This window comes from Rhincodon typus, chromosome 9 (genome assembly GCF_021869965.1).
Source record: "Rhincodon typus isolate 14 chromosome 9, sRhiTyp1.1, whole genome shotgun sequence".
NCBI lineage: Eukaryota > Metazoa > Chordata > Chondrichthyes > Orectolobiformes > Rhincodontidae > Rhincodon > Rhincodon typus.
In genome coordinates, this window is record NC_063340.1 from 16,376,580 (window position 1) to 16,393,970 (window position 17,391).

A 17,391-nucleotide genomic window follows, 5' to 3' on the forward strand; every position below is an offset into this window, starting at 1 on the left:
CCGAGTCTTCTCATTCCGAGTCTTCTCATTCCGAGTCTTCTCATTCCCCCACCCCCACCTCTTGTCCCATGGCAATAGTGGACTTATTAAAATGTACACCTAAACTTGCTGGGCACCCACGAGGCGCTGTAACAACAACTCTAGATAAAATGATTCAAACTTCCCAATCTCAATTCATAAGACATCTATGTAAGTTTTGACTTTGGTTATGAAAGTGAGGAGTGTGCATCCACAAACAAAAATCCATGCCAAAACTGCATTACTCAAATGTCTTGAATGTTTGTACATGTGCAAGCCTTTAAGTTGGAGAGTTTTTTTTGCACACTTTAATGAGGATAAAACTATGTTGTGATGAGGCTTGTAATGCTACCTCCTTTTTATTTTTCAAGTTCATTTTTTGATTTTGTTTCTCTTGTGAGCTGGATTTTACTCCCTTCCCAGCTGATTTGAAGGTGTGATCATTTGTAAAATCCAGCATGTCCTTGCTGCCTGCCAATCATTATGAAATTCTGCCAGGGAGTTGGTAGGTGGAGTGGTTGGTGAAGGTGTTAGCCATCCACCCATGGATGGATTTGAGGCCCTTAAGTAGCCAATTGCAGGCTATTTTCTTCATGTCTAGTGGTAAGCCAGCACATTTTTTTTTTTTTTGCTGTAAGGCTAGTGCCTAGCAAGAAGGGGGTAGATTGGGAGCTACCTTTTGCTGGGGTCTGGCTCAGAGACACTCTGATCTTGCTTCTGTATTTTACCCTCCCCTGCCCTCATACCAACCCCTCAAACCTGGCTCCTGCCCTGACAAAATACACCCCACTTAAACAAAAACAGTGGTTGCTGGAAGAGTTCAGCAGGTCTGGCAGCACCTGTGAAGGAAAAAAATCAGAGTTAACGTTTCTGGTCTGGTGACCCTTCCTCAGAACTGAAGGGAGCTGGGAAAACATCAGTTTATATGCAGAAAATAGGGAAGTGGGTGGGGTAGGGAGTAAACAATAGGACAGAGCCTAAAGACAGAGACTAACTGTTGGACAGACAAAAGTTGACAATGATCAGGATGGGAGGGTGAATCTGCAGTTCTTTCGGTTTTATTTAGTACTTAACTCACTGCCACATCTCTTCTAGGCATGCCTACCTTGAAGTTCTGCTCCTCTCTCCGACGGGATTTCCGTTCCAATCTTTCTTCTCGCCCACCGACATTAATTTCACTGTCACTCCTCCCTGGTGTTTGACCAAGTATTTGCTAAAACACGTTTCCACAGCCATATCACATTCATCAGTGACTGCCTCTGGCTCAGACTCCCCCCACATGGATTGCAACTGAAGTTTCATCCCTCATGTTTTGAATCCTCCCAGGATCACACATCTTGGGATTGTTCAACTTTCCGCGGACAGCTGTTCTCGCCGCATCCTGAGATCCACACTCGGTGCCATGCAGCGCCACATGCGCACTCTCGACCTTTCTCTCCAACAGCATCGTAACACACTGGTTCAGGGCTGCACCACTCCGCAATTCCATTTCATCCTCCAGTTCATTCGTTGTGCTAACAAGAAACTTTTTTTTTTTTCTTTTCCTTTCTGACATCAAGGCCCACAAGATGCAACAACTCAAAGATGCTTATGGCCCTCTGCAACCTTCCTTTCCTCCCCTGCCATCTGATTCCATCCCCTTTCCCAACCCCACTTCCTGTCGGGTATTCACCATCCCTCCTAACCTTCCACACTCTGATGCTGAACGTTCTGTACTGAGCAAAGGCCTCAGCTTTATTCCTCTGCGTCCCCACCTTAATGAGTTTCAGGCATGACGTGATGCCGAACTCTTCCGCCATTTTTGCCTCCGTGCTCATTTCTTCGGACAAAAGTCCTTTCTACGCCCACAGACCCCTTTGCCCAGTTCCAACACACTCCCTCCGTCTGGACCCCTCCCTCTGCCCTTTTACCTGCACTCGATCTGTTCATTGAGAACTGTCGACATGATGTTAGTCACCTCAATTTCTCTGCCCCTCTCTCCAAATCCAACCTATTTCCCTCTGAACTGACTGCATTCTATGCACTCAGATCTAATCCTGACTTTGTTAATAAGCTTGCTGATAAGGGTGGTGCTGTTGTAGTCTGGTGTACAGACCTCTACCTTGCAGAGGCTGAGTGCCAACTCTCAGATACCTCCTCCTACCTTCCCCTGGACCATGACCCCACCATGACCTATCAGGCCATTGTATGTACGACAATAATTGATCTAATTTCATCCGGTGATCATCTCCCCCCAGCCACGCACAGCTCGCTTTTACCTTCTCCAAAAATCCATAAACAGGACTGTCTGGGCAGACCCATTGTTTCAGCCTGCTCCTGCCCCACAAAACTTTTGTCTTCCTACCTTGACTCAATCTTCTCTTCCCTGGTCCCATCCCTGCCCACACACATCCATGATTCCTCTGATGCCTTACGTCAGTTTGAAAACTTCCAGTTTGCTGGCTCCAGCCGCCGCCTCTTTACCATGGACGAGCAATCCCTTTACACCTCCATTTCCCACTAGGAGGTTCTTGGGGCCTTCCGCTTCTTCTTGGAGCAAAGACCTGAACCATCCCCACCCTCCTCTGCTTGGCTGAGCTTGTCCTCACCCTCAACAACTTCTGTTTTAACTCCTCTCATTTTCCTCAGGTAAGAGGGATGGCCATAGGAACCCGCATGGGCCCAAGTTATGCTTGTCTCTTCATGGGGTATGTGGAACATCCCTTGTTCCAGTCCTATTCTGGCCCCACCCACAACTCTGTTCAACACATCAATGATATCATTGGTGCTGCTTCCCTCTCGTTTGGAATTGGAAAACTTCATTGATTTTTTTTTTGCCTCCAATTTCCACCTTGCCCTCCGCTTTCACCTGGTCTATCTCTGACTCCTCCCTTCCCTTCCTAGAATCTGTTTCCATTTCTGGGGATAGACTGGCCACTAATATCCACAATAAACCCACCAACTCCTACAGCTACCTAGACTATACATCCTCACACCCCATTTCCTGTAAAGACACCATCCCAGTCTCTCAGTTCCTCCATCTCCATCATATGTTCAGATGAGGCCGACTTTGACAAGGGAGCCTCCGAAATGTCCACCACCTTCCTCAACCGAGGATTCCCCAGCACCATTGTCGACAGGGCCCTCAACTGAGTCCGACCTATCTCCTGCACTTCCGCCCTCACCCCTAGTCTTCCCTCCCGCAACAGCAATAGGGTTCCCCTTGTCCTTACCTACCATCCCACCAGCATCCACATCGAAGATCATCAGATGCCGTTTCCACCACCTCCAGCGAGGTGCCACCACCAGACACACATTCCCCTCCCCTCCCTTGCCTGCCTTCTGCAGGGACCATTCCCTCTGAGACACCCTGGTCCGCTCTTCCTTCACCCCCATCACCCCTCAGCCCTACTACACCTTCTAATGTAACCGACGAAGGTGCAACACCTGGCCATTTACCTCCTCCCTCCCCACTATTCAAGGGCCCAAACATACCTTCCAGGTGAAGCAGCACTTCACCTGCACTTCCCAGAATCTAGTCTACTGCATTCGCTGCTCACAATGTGGTCTCCTCTACATTGGGGAAATAAAGCATAGAATGGGTGACTGCTTCGCAAAACATCTACATTCTGCTCACAAAGACCCCGAACTACCTGTTGCCTGCCACTTTCACACACCACCCTGTTCCCTGGCCAACATCTTTGTCTCTGGCTTGCTGCAGTGTTCCAGTAAGTTCAATGCAACCTGGAAGAGCAACCCCTCATTTTCCGCTTGGGGACCCTGCAGCCCTCCGGACTCTATATCGAGTTCAATAATTTTAGGGCCTAAACTCTCCCATGTCCCAGCCCCCTACCTCTCACACCAGGCCTTGGCAGGCCATGTGGTAACATTACCCACCCCTTGTTAGTCACTAATAGTCCCCATTAACAACTATTCATCCTCCTAGCCGTTATCAACTCCTTTGTCTGTCCAACTGTTCTTCTCTCTCTCTCTCTCTCTCTCTCTCTTTTTAGGCTCTATCCTATCGTTTACTCCCTATCCCACCTCCCACCCCCCCACTTCCTATTTTCTGCATATAAACTGACATTTTCCCAACTACCATCAGTTCTGAGGAAGGGTCACTGGACCCAAAATGTTAACTCTTTTTTTCTTTTTCCTCCACAGATGCTGCCAGACCTGCTGAGCTTTTCCAGCAACTTTGTTTTTGTTCTTGATTTACAGCATCTGCAGTTTTTGTTTTTTCGGTTTTTGCACCTAACTTAAACTTGGTGTCTAAATCTCTTTTTAGGAATATCTAATCCTACTACAGGCCAGTGCTTCTCCCTGACACAACTGGGATAACAGCTGATGGCCGTTCAATCAAGTGCACAATGTCCCATAATATCCAGTACCACCCCCCTCCCCACACCACCCTGAACCCTTTTCTTTTTATTTTTTTTGCTGTTGTTCACCACTTTGTCTTTCTTCACACACCTCTCAGCACCTCTTGTTTGCCAACACCCAACAAGCTGAGGAATGATTATAGTTAGCACCATGCAGTGGGGAGGCAGTTGAAAGGAACATTATCTGTTTTTAAACGATTTACTGGTTTTACAGTCTACAAATCCTTTTTATATAGTCTGAGAACATTGGCACTGTTTTGCACAGGTTCCCTGTGGTGCCTCCAATTAGCAGAAGTAACATGGGCAACTGTTTGGATAAAGTTTTGTTTGTGGTAAGTGCACCAGGTGGTGACCTTTCAAAGAGCCCTTCGCTAGGCTGAAAGTCTCCTTTCATCTGGCACTTTAATAGCTGGGATAGAGCACAGCAAGTTGCACAGAACAATAGCAGACTGACCCTCCATGCTACCCAAACTATTAGCCTTTTTGGACAATGAAAGAATTCTTAACAATTCAGTTGCTTTAGTTGTCCACTGTTTAGCACCATGCCGTATCAGGGAAATTTTCTTAGGGATTAACTTGATTTGATTTGTAGACTTAAATTTGACCAATAGAATATCAAAATTTTACAGCACAGAAGAAAATAATCATTTTAATCCAGCTTTCTGAAAGACCTCTCCCATTTCCTGGCAATTCGTAGCTTTTTAGATATCAGCCGTGGTACCATTCTTGGTCTCTGAGGCAGAAGGGCTTGGGTTCAGATCTCATGTCAGAGATATGAACGTCCAATTAAGGCTGATGCTACAGTATATAGTGAACAGGTCTGTCAGGTGCTGTCTTTTGAATGTGACAGTACATGTAGGACCTTTAGTGTCATGGGGTCTCATTAAACCATCAAAGACCAGAAAATTCTCCCCAGTGTCATGCCAACATTTATCCTTTTATTCATGTTGGCAAATGAAATATTTAGGTCATTATCACAATTGCTTTTTCTTGTGAGGGCTTAATGTGTGCAGGAATGCATGCTGTTTTCTCTACCTTTTATGATAGTCTCTAGATGTTAACTTGGGTGAAGAGTACTTTGGGATGACCTGATGTTGTGTTGATTTTTCTTTCTAAAAGCTGTAAATGGATTCTGTTCACTCCACAGTATTGATTTATGAATTTCCAATTCTTAACAGCCGCCCTCCCTTCCCCCCACTCTATTCTTTGCATCTTAAATTTCTATGGCAAACTGCATTTCCACTCTAATTTCTGATGTAATTCTAATGAATCTACTTTGACCCTTTCAATTGTCCTCCTTAATAATGGGGTGTCTAGAATTACAGGTGATACTGCAACTGAGGCCAATAACTTGTATACATTCAACATTTCCATCAGCGTATGAAACTAAAGTGTCTGCTGTGGCTTAGTCATAGCTTTCAAAAAGGAGATAATCATAGATTTGAACCCTATAAACTTGAGTTTGTATTCCTCGCTGATACTGAAGGTGCAGCACTGTTGGAGGTGTCGTGTCATCTTCATCTTCATCTTCATCTTCATCAATGAGGCAACCCAGGCTCTGCCTCCCTGCCCTGATTTGGTGGAATACAAGATCCTAGCAAACTATTCAAAGAAGAGCATGAGTTCTCCTTGGTTTCTTGGTCAGTATTTATTCCACACAACAAAATCTGATCACTGCTGTTTGTGGGAACTTGCTGTGTGCAAATTGACTGCCATGCTTTCTAAATGATACCAGTAACCTGACTTTTCAAGTACTTTTACTGATTTGAGGTATTTTCGGACATTGAGTTTGTGAAAAGTGCTTTATAAATATAAATTATTTAATTTCTTGACACTCTAATACATGCCGGGAGGTGTATTTCCTATTTGTCTGAAGCACCTCAGTTTGCAGGTGCACCTGAAGTGAGCAGAGGCTACAACCACTGTCACAGAGATCACGATACAGACTGTAAGAGTGGATTCTGTTTTTTTTCCAATACAGTCTTGCATCAGTGAAAAAATTTAGCAGAGAGGCGAACCGATCTTAAGTGTACACTTATGCCATTAGTTTGTTCTGTGCTATGGGTGATGCTGTGGTGGTTCTCTTATTCCAGCAACTGTAAGCTGTTGATAACAAGGTGTGGAGCTGGATGAACACAGCAAGCCAGGCAGCATCAGAGGAGCAGCAAAGCTGACGTTTCGGGTCCGAAACATTAGCTTTCCAGCTCCTCTGATGCTGCCTGGCCTACTGTGTTCATCCAGCTCCACGCCTTGTTATCTCAGACTCCAGCATCGGCAGTTCCGACTATCTCTTACAGTTGCTGGAGCTTGTTTGATATTTGTTAGAACATAGTACATAAAATTAAAATGAACCATGGACTCTTTTTTACTCGTTAAAATTACACACCTTTGGAGAAAAGGTATGAAGTGGTTGGAGATTAATTTCCGAGAGTGTTGAGTGGAGAGGAGAATAATTTGTCTATGATGATTTGGTCATTGTGATGTAGGGCAGGCTTAGTGCACCTGGATGGACTTTCTCTTTGCCTTTCATTTTATAATGTATCCATCACTAATTTCAGTATACTGGATCAATAACAAATGCTATATGTTGTTGTGACTGCTGTGGTGCTGCTTATTACATGGGAGATCGATGTATCAAGTCTGTCACGGCAGTGCACTGATGCTTTAAATGCAGCATAATTAGTACAATGCCTCTCCTACTTGCTCAGTGCTAAGATGTCATCTGGGGGCTTAGTTGGGTACACTCTTTGCTTTTGTCTGTTCTGCGTAAGAAGTTAGGGAGTCATGTCTAACTTAAAAGACTTGAGCATAAGTCAAGCTGACAGACCCGTCTAATAAAAGTAAAATACTATGGATCCTGGAAATCAGGGTGGTGGTGGGGGGTAAAAATCAGTGCAGGAAAAGAGGAGAGGGAAAGTCAATATTTCAAGTGTAGTTGTCTCTTAGGAACTGAAGAGAAGTAGAAAGTTTTTTTAAAAAAAAACATCATTAATGTTAATTCTGTTTCTATCTCCAGTTCTGCTGAACTTTTCTGATACTCCTGTGTAATATTGAGGGAGTGCTGTGCTGTTTAAGCTGCAGCCGGTCTGATGATAAAATGCAGACAGGATCTTTTTGTTTGATATAACAAGGTGTAGAGCTGGATGAACACAGCCGGCCAAGCAGCATCAGAGGAGCAGGAAGGCTGACGTTTCTGAAATGCATTTTCTGAAGAAGGGTCTAGGCCCGAAACGTCAGCATTCCTGCTCCTATGATGCTGCTTGGCCTGCTGTGTTCATCCAGCTCTACACCTTGTTATCTCAGATTCTCCAGCATCTGCAGTTCCTACTATCTCTGAAACAATTTTAACCCCACTGCGAAGCCTGTTTTTTGTTTTGGTTTTTTTTTAGATGAAAGGTGAAGGACCCCGAATTAGTACTTAAGAATTGTTCTCCCTGATATCCTGGCCAACATCAACCTTGAGGACAAATTTGCTGCTTTCTACATTCAAATAGTTACTCAGTATCATGGTGTTTTAGTTTGTGTAAAACATTTTGGGATGTCTTGGGATTGTAAGAGCTCCTACATCAATGCAAATTAGCTTGTTCATTTCCAAAGCTTTGCTTGTCAGAAAATAGTTTTACTGTTTGCCTGAGGCAAGTGACACAGGTGCGCCCCCAAGAGAGTTGGCCACAGCACTCTGATAGCACAGAGCCCAGTTTCCATTGAATGTAAGTGTTGGCTGAAATATTGGAAACAGTTTCTTCATTATTTTCATTACTATGATCTCTAGTTTGCCCTTGAGCTTTGGCTTTCGGTATTAGCTAATATTGTTGTTCAGTTATTAACTCACTAGCTCTAGTGCTTGGTTAATATTTGTATTGCATTGTGACAAAAGTTTTTAAAATGAGCAGTGCGTGGTTTACCTATTGCTGTTGCTTTCCCAAGGATCTCCACAACAATTAATTTCATTGGATTCACAACATATGCTTGCACCTATTGTAGTGACTGCTTTGATACTTAAAATTCATTCATGTGGTAATGGGTGTTGCTGGCTGGGCCAGCATTTATTACCCATCTTCAGTTTCCTTTGAAGATAATGTGACCTGCCTTCTTCAACCACTGCAGTCCAATTGGTATAGATATATCCAGTGTTACTGTGAAGAAAGTCAAATTTCCAGAACTAAGCAACAGAGGAGGAACAGTGGTGGTGTTCCCATGCGTTTGCTGTCCTTGTTTGAAAGGTACTGCTGAAGGAACGTTGAGTTCCTGCAGTGGATGTTAAGCACTGCTGCCACTCTGCATTGTTGGAGAGATGTGAATGTTGGTGGTTGGGGGTTTTTACATCAAGCAGGCCTTTTTGTCCTGGATGGTGTCACGCTGCTTGTTGTTGGAGTTGCGCTCATTAAGGCAAGTGGACTTTATTCGATCATACTCCTGATTATGTGCCTTCTACGTGGACAAGTTTTGGGGTGTACTTGCTTCATGACTCCTTGCCTCTGACCTTGCAGTATTTTTAATGGCTTATTGAGATCAGTTTCTGGACTTCCTCATACCTGGATGATTCGACAGATTGAAGAGTCAGAGTTGTCACACAGTAGACCTGCATTTGACTCTGGCTTCAGTCTGCAGAGATTCTGACCTGAGTTTCTGGCTCAACACTCCTTTGGAGTTCCGAGTGCATTCCACAATTGGAGGTGTCATCTGTTTTATTTTAGATTTGAAGTCAAGGGTTCATCTTTTCTTGGAGGTGTATGGTAAATGATGCCATAGTAGTGTTTGAAGAAAGAATAACTGTTCTTCCTGATGTACTGTACAACATTGAACTTCTGATACCCAAAATTGAAAGAAAGCAGACAGCATTCTACCTATTCTGCAACCCAACAGTAAAATGAAACGCATGACACGGAATGGATGTGTCACTTTGATTACCCTCTCCTTGGATAAATGGTCAACCAGTGAAGCTGACCTACACAGTGGTGAGGATAGAGTGCTGCTGGCCAGTGTGGACCTGATTTGAATTTCAACTTGTCACCAGGAATACGTCCAGGATGTTTCAGAATGCTGAAATTGTTTGCTCAATCTTTTGTGCTTTTATAAAACCACATGGGAGAATAGTTCACAGGAAAATGATTTGCATATATATAATGCCCTTAATAGGGTCAAGTGCTGGAACACCATCAGTCACCATTTGGTGCCAAATAACAGGAGAAGTTAGGGCACATGATTTAAAAAGTTGGTCGAAGAGAGAGGTCTTGTGGAACATTTTCTAAAAAAAAAATAGAGACGTGGAGAAGTTTGTGCTGCACTTTCTTGAGTTCACAACCTAGGCAACTGAAAGTAGAGGAATGCCAAAGCCAGAATTGGAGGAGGGGGAAGAGATCTGAGAATTGTAGGTTTGGAGGAGATTAGTGGTATGGAGAAATTTTGTAAACGAGACGTGAGAATTTTTGAATGTTCCAGAATCGGGTGCCAGTATAGAAGGTCTGTGAGCATAGTTGATTGGAGAACACACCTTGGTGTGAGTTGAGATATAAGAAACGAAGACATTCTAATATTACAAGATAATTTTCCATTGAAGATATGTTCTGATTTTCAGACAAGAAAATTATGTGAATGTCAGTTGGAAGGTTTGACTGGTATGTGCCTTTTGTTTTGACAGCATCAGAAGATTGCATTCAATGTTTTCATCACACAGTCACTGATTCGTAACCCCTTTAATAATGTAGATTTTACAGGTGACAGTGGACCCTTGAGAGAGGCTATGCAGATGTTACTGTTTTGGCATGAAGGTCGGAAATGTAGTAAAGCCTCACCAAGTACCAGATGCTTCCTGCTGCTCAGATTTGTCAGGGTGATTGATTTTAGCAGAAAATCAGATGGGGTGAACCCCACAGCACTATTTTGGAATTTCCCAATGTCCTATCCAATGTTTGTTCTTCATACATAAAGACTGCTATTAAAGGAGAGACTTGCAGTCGAAGCTTTCAGTTTTGCACTCATTAAAACAGATGGAACATTGCCAAATATTTAAAGCAAACAACAAGTTGTGCTGAATAAGAGGGTGCTGAGTTGTTAGCCAAGTGTTCCCACATTAAGGAGGGGAAAATTTCACTTTTGTCTTTGGTACCTGGTGATTTCAAATTGCAAATTTTTTGGAGATTATCTTTGGACCTCCTTAGGGGACTGATGTGTCACCTATGTACATCAGTCCCCTATGTCACTGACTAATTCACTAATGTAACATGTACCTAATTGCTATCATGAACAAAATGCAGTTGTTTTTTTTCAGCTGGTGTTTTCTTTCCAAGTCTCGCTAGTGGATGTTCCCCTACCACTCTTTTTTTAAAAAAAAAACAAAAAAAAATAGGCAGTTGCCTCTAGTCATGGAAAGAGGAATAGTGACAGCATTCTTCCACCCATAAGTTCACATTTCTTTCTGCATTTTCTTTCGTTTGCATTGATCCAGATGAGTAGACAATCTGTTACGTCATCTATACAAATGCTGCTCTAGTCCACTTGGATTTTCTGTCAGAGGGCTCACCGTTTAATAAACCTGGACTTCAAGATCTATTCATAAAGATCTTCTGCCAAAACTATTGGATAAGTGTAAGGAGTGAACATCTTGGGCCAAACGGGACAATCAGAATGAAAGTACTAAATGTTGGAACCAGTCAGTAGACCTCAGCATCTGTGGAGAGAGCATAAAGTTAACATCTCAGGTCAAAGAACTAGATTAGGTTAAAAATGTAACAACAAAGTTTTTAAGCAAGTACAAAACCAGGGGTTCAGGTGATGGGGGAGATCAGCAGGGAAAGTCCATGGTTGGGCTAAAATCAGGAGAATTTAAATTACAAAAGATGCCAATGGAAAACAAAAGGTTGCAGTGATGGAATAAATAAAAATAAAAGGTGTTTAGAAGTGTTAGTGGGAAAAATAGAATCTTTACAGGGACCAGCCTTTCAAACAATGTTGAAATCATGTGCACGTACATGCAAAACAAGTTGAATGATTGGCAACAGTCAGGCATCAGTTAAGTGTGTGATATGAAGCTGTGTTGAATTTGAAAAGTCTCAAGGGGTTTAGATGAGTCCCTTCAGAAATGGGAAACTCAAAACCACAATGATCCAGACAAAACTTGCAACTGATGGATCAGTGATGGTCAAAATATAATTCTAATGAATGTAAGGGCTTTGACATGTTTGACATTATTTGCTTCGATTCGAAGAACTGCTGTGTAAGAGTTGCAGGAATAATTGTAACCATCAAGTTTAGTTTAGGGAGCAATTAGAAAGTGAATAGACCATTAAAATAATTACCAGACTAGAAATAAACTTCATAGAAATAAAGTCTTTCATAATATCAAGACATTTAAAGACATGATACAGCCAATCAATACTTCTTTGAAGTCTGGTCTCTGGAATATAGGAAACGTGGCAGCCAAATCTCTCAGATCAAGGTCCTATAAACTGAAAGGCCAGATGTCATCCCAGAATCCCTTCCCTTCCTTTTTGGGAATGATGCTATGGTATTCATTTCTCATGGAGCCCAATGGGTTTCTGCTTTAACACGTCATCCAAAAGATGATCCTGTTGACATGGAGTCTTTGGAGTGGACTCAGTCCTTTGAATCAAACCATGGGCTTTCATACTACCAACATCGTGGAACATCTTCTACCTGCATGGGGAATTGGTCAAAGGGAGCAGCAAACTAGAACAGAGAGTAGCTTTGATCTTCAACCCTCTTCATTTGGATTTTCCTGCTTGGAAGAAGTTGTGTATAATGAGGTTGAAGGGGTAATTGAAGACCTTGAGTACTTAACTGTTTAAATAGAGCAAGTTGGTCTTCCCTCCTGGACTATAGTTGCGCACCTGTCATGTCGTTGGTATTTTGATGCAGAACACAGCCAGGAATGGGAAACCACAAGCAACTGTACTCCCTCCCAGCTTGCCATTTGATGCACTGTGCCAATGGATCCCAAAAAGGAAAATCTCCAATCGAGGGTTTGTCCAAAATCAGTATTATCATTCAACTACAGGTAGTTTGTTGTGTTGTAGATTAGTTTTTTGATGTAGTATGCAACTATTTCCAGTTCAGTGGGCCTTGGTCATTCTGCAGAGAAAGGGGCGGAAGCATACATAAGGAGGTGCACAGATATTCAAGAGTTGACCTTTGACTTTGGATGCTTGAGACTTGAGGAAAGACTGTGACAACTCTGACCCTTTCTTTTAAAGGAATCAAATGATTAAGAACCATTTTTTTTTTGAGATCTATATGTCTACCAGCTAAGTAGAAAAGTTCATTTTAGATAAAGTTATGCTAAGACCATTCCCCAGAACAAGACTGCATGATTGGAAACTGGAGTAAGTTTCTAACTTTGGTAAGACCATGCTTGGAGTCCTTGCATAATTCTGATCCTTTTACACAGAAAAAGATAAAGAAGCACAGGAGAATTTGGAATAAAAGATTTACAAAGACTATACCACAACCAACAGATAATAACAATCCAGATAGATTAAATATGTTCGGACTATCCTCTCAAGGAACCAAAAGGCTAAGATTGACTTGGTAAAGGTTCTGAAAATTTATGAAGTGGTTTGTTAGAGTTGATGTTGAGCATAAGTAGTGTTTCAATTCACTGGAGTAGTGCGCTTGAAATTGAGCCCTGCTATTCCTGCAGTTGAAACAAAAGTAAGATTTTATAAAGCTTCCAAAGTTCCCCAATTTACCAGAATTTCACACCCAGATTGATTTTAAAAAGTGCACACCAAATTCTGTACTGAAGGATCACTTTTATTACAAGTAGTTAGACTGTAGCTACAGCTAAGCATTTGTAAACCATTGGCATATGATGCTCCTAATTAAAAACTCTTCTTGACTTACAAACAAATGGTTAAAAATAAGTTATGGCAGAGGGCAAAATTGGAAAGTCAGTTCAGTAGTCTTTGTTACCAAGTTATGTTGTTGAAATGATCCTTTAATTCTGCTGCTGGGCAGCACATCAGTCACTTTCTCTGGGTACTTCTGCTAATTGGTAAGAGATAAATGTTGGCCAGTTCACGTAACAAAGTCTCTGACTTGTCAGTTAAAAGTCACAGCTACAACTATCACAGGAAACATGAACTGGTTTTCTTTGGGTTTACAGTAAGTTTTGACTGCAGATGTAGAGCTCCTTCCTGAGCTGGGGAAAAATTGAACATCCCTTTCTTTCTGTAACTTGTTCCCAGCTCAAAGCTGTTCAGTTCCCTGAGAATCGGGCAGGCAAAAGGCCTGTCATCTATAACCAGTCCTTAGTCTATAAATCAATCAAATTGTTGCTGGTGAAAGCTGCATCTCGCACTTCTTTATTGTCTACAGCTCAGTTGTAGTTGTTGCTTGTTCAAGCTGTTGTTTCTATGATGCTTGCCATGAGTTATTTCCTTTTCAAAACTACATCCACCCTTTTAAACTGTTCTTGCTCGTTTAAATCTGCCATGTTTTTATATTAAAAAAAAACAAAATAAAAAGACATCCTCCTTACTGGTGGAATCCAAAACTGTACCACCTCCATAACACTCAACATTGGAGCCTCCCAAGAATGCGTCCTCAGCCTCCTACTGTTCTCCCCGTACACCTATGACTGTGTTGCCAAATTTAAAACAAACGTCATCGACAAGTTCGCTGACGACACCGCTGTAGTAGGACGGATATCTAACGACGACAAGTCAAAATGCAGAAGGGAGATAGAGGGTTTGTTGACGTGGTGCAATGAAAACAATCTGTCTCTCAACGTCAGCAAAACTAAAGAACTGACCATTGACTTCAGAACGAAAGGAGAACAAGCTCCCATCTATATCAACAGAACTGAAGTTGAGAGGGTGAACAGCGTCAAGTTGCTCGAGTGATGATAATCGACAACCTGTCCTGGACTTCCCATGTAGATGCGACAGTCAAGAAGGCACAACACCTCCTCTTTTTTTTTTTTTTTTTTCTCGGGTGGCTCAGGAAATTTGGCACGTCCGTAAGGCCCCACACCAACTTCTACAGATGCGCCATTGAAAGCATACTGTCCGGGTGCACAACAGCCTGGTATGGCAACTGCTGTGTCCAGGACCATAAACTACAGAAGATTGTGTGCCCATCCCAGACCATCACAGAAGTCAACCTTCCTTCCACGAACTCTATTTACACGACTCGCTGCCGCGGAAAGGCGACCAACATCATCGAAGACCCATCGCACCCTGGTAATGACCTCCTCCAACCTCTTCCATCAGGCAGAAGATACAGAAGCCCGAACATGCGCACAAGCAAGTTCAGGAACAGCTTTGTTCTGGCTGTTGAGACAGTTGAATGGACTCTAGCCTCAAATAATGTAACCTGTATGCCTCTAAGTCTTTTTGATCTGTGCATCCTATGCTTGTTGTGATCTGCCTGCACTGCTTGTAAACAAAGCTTTTTAATGTATTTTGGTACACTTGACAATAAAATCAATCAACTAGTCATAAATGTGAAGGCCATTTGACCAGTGCATCTGTAAAGAATTCAGGAAAAATCCCTTTACCTAAAGAATGGTGAGAATTTGAACTTTGCTACCACGTTGACTAGTTGGGGTGAATAGCAAAAATGTACTTCAGGGAAAGTTAGGTAAGTAGACAGGAGAGAATAGAAGGAGGTGGTAATCGGGTTAATGGAGTAGAACAGAAGGTAGCTTGTGGAAGCACAGAGACCGACATGGACTAGTTATGACAATTGGCCTGTGCCTGTATAAATTCTGTGTAATACTGCAAGTTCAGCACTTCCTAATATTAGGAAGGTCCACATCAGAAAGCAGTGGTTTTTAAATTGGCTCCACCGGGGGAGATGAAATGAACATTTTGTTCGTTTGTTAGCGCAGACTTTTACTGAAGGAAGCTTTTTATTTTGTATTTAATCAGTACGGATGCAAGGTACCAAATCTCAAAGAGAAACAATTTTATTCTGCATGAGAAAAGGGTGCTGATTGGTTGTTGGGCAAGTTCAACACAACTGATGAGTTACCATGGGGATTGCAACAAGAAGCAATTGTCTCAAACTTGTTTAATTCAGAAAAAAGCACAACACCTGAATATGCTTTTTCTCCTGCAGCAGATTAGCTCCTGTGTGCAAAATAATATATGTAGCTTTTAGCAAGTGTAAATGAGCCACATTGTGAGCCCAACTGGTCCCCTAGTAACTGATTTAAAAGTAATTCTTTGTGTGCTCTGGTATGAATTAAGGAGTTCTTATTTATGATGGATTTGAGGAAGAGTTGAAAGAATATGCGTGAGTTTGGACTAGATGATATTGTCTGTGTCTTGCATCTGCACTATAATTTCTTTCTTTTGTGTTGTTAGGACTATCTTGACTGCATCACTGACCAATCACGGCTCCCACTGGGGACAGAAGAACGCTTGGCTCTGTTTGGAAACATCAGAGATATCTATCAATTTAACAGGTGAGTGAATCCTGATCCACTGAACTCAGCAAAGCTCCTGATTTGTAAATGCAAATCAAAGTTCAAACATACAAGTAACCAGCTGACTCTAATTCAGCATTCCCTGTTCCAAATTGAGTGATTTCTTTTTTTGATATAAGGTATTGGGTCATCAGTAAGTCAGGTTCATGTCAGTACTGACTGTGGGAGTATTTCTTGTACGGTCCTGACTTTAATTGCTGCAACATTGGTCGTACTGTAAGCTGCTAATGCCTGAAGACCTGAAATTCCCTCCCACTGTCTCCTCTTCCCCACAATGTTGCTCAAAACCCACCTCTTCCAGCAAGTTTCTGACCATTTGTCTTGATTGAGATCCATAGGACAACAATGGCAATGTTTACTTAATTAAAAATTCTCTGAAGAACTGAGAGATGCTGGATTATGTTCTAGCTGCATGATTTAAATTTGTTGTATTCACTGAGCAACGAGCAGCAGGAACGGAAACAGAATTGGAGGTGACACAGTGGTTAGCACTGCTGCCGCTCAGCTCCCGGAACCCAGGTTTGATTCTAACCTCTGAGGCTGTGCGTCTTTGTGTGGAGTTTGCACATTCTCCCCATGTCTGTGGGGTTTCTGCTGGGTGCTCAGGTTTCCTCCTGCAGTCCAAAGATGTACAGATTAAGTGGATTGTGTGTAGTGTCATAGAAACATAGGAACAGGAGTAGACCGTTTGGCCCTTTTGAGCCTGCTCCACCATTCATCACAATCATGGCTAATTGTCCAACTCCAGGGATGTACAGGCTAGGTGGATTAGCTATGGTAAAATGAGGGGTGTGGGTCTGGCTGGGATGCTCTTCAGAGGGTTGGTGCAGACTTGATGGGCTGAATTGCCCCTATCTGCATTGTAGGGTTTCTGTGATTCTAATAACATGAATATCTTCACTGCCAAGAATGATTAAGAAGGCCTTGAAGGCTGAGAGGAGTGTTAAGATGTTTGTGTAATCATAGAATTTGACAGTATAGAGGAAACTCTTTTTCAGAGACCCAGCAATAGGAGAGGGCAAAGTGTTCACTTAATCATATTCTCCTCATTCCTACTTTTCTTAACTTTCACATGTTTATTTAAGATTCTGCTTCCACCAATGCCAGTGTTTCCTGCTTATAAAATCTCACATGGAGACCACTCAGCTAATTTGTGCCCACGCTGACCTCTTGAAACAGCTAACGAGTTAGTCCCATTTGTTATTTCTCTAACTCTAACTTTTTAAGTATATATCCATTTTGTGTAAATTTCTAATGAATTTCCTGTTGCCTCCAATAATGCTTTTTCCTTCATACTTTCCACAACTTCAAGACTTTCCAAAGCACGTTTGTGACCTGCAAAGCACTACTTTGTAGTGTGGTCGCCTTTTGTAATACAGGAAATATGGAAGCTAATTTTGCTGCAGAAACAGCCTAGAAAAAGAGGTATGATAGTGTAATCTGCTTGTGCTGTTGGTTGATGGGTAGATATTGGTTAGGACAATTTTGTTTTCTGACCTTCCCCACCCCCCCGCCCCAACCATTTCCAATAAGGGTAGGTTGGCCTTTGCCTGTAGTCAC

General features: G+C 42.4%; 1 protein-coding gene across 1 annotated transcript in view; it reads left to right on the plus strand.

Moving 5' to 3' along the window:
- The window catches only part of LOC125483982 (pleckstrin homology domain-containing family G member 1-like), a 29,812-nt gene extending 13,021 nt beyond the window's left edge, over positions 1-16,791 (plus strand). Inside the window, exons 3-4 of the mRNA XM_048600924.1 lie at positions 15,710-15,810; positions 16,740-16,791. Of these exons, the coding sequence (XP_048456881.1) occupies positions 15,710-15,810; positions 16,740-16,791 (153 nt within the window). The remainder of the gene's footprint in view (positions 1-15,709; positions 15,811-16,739) is intronic.
- The last annotated feature ends 600 nt before the right edge of the window (positions 16,792-17,391 follow it).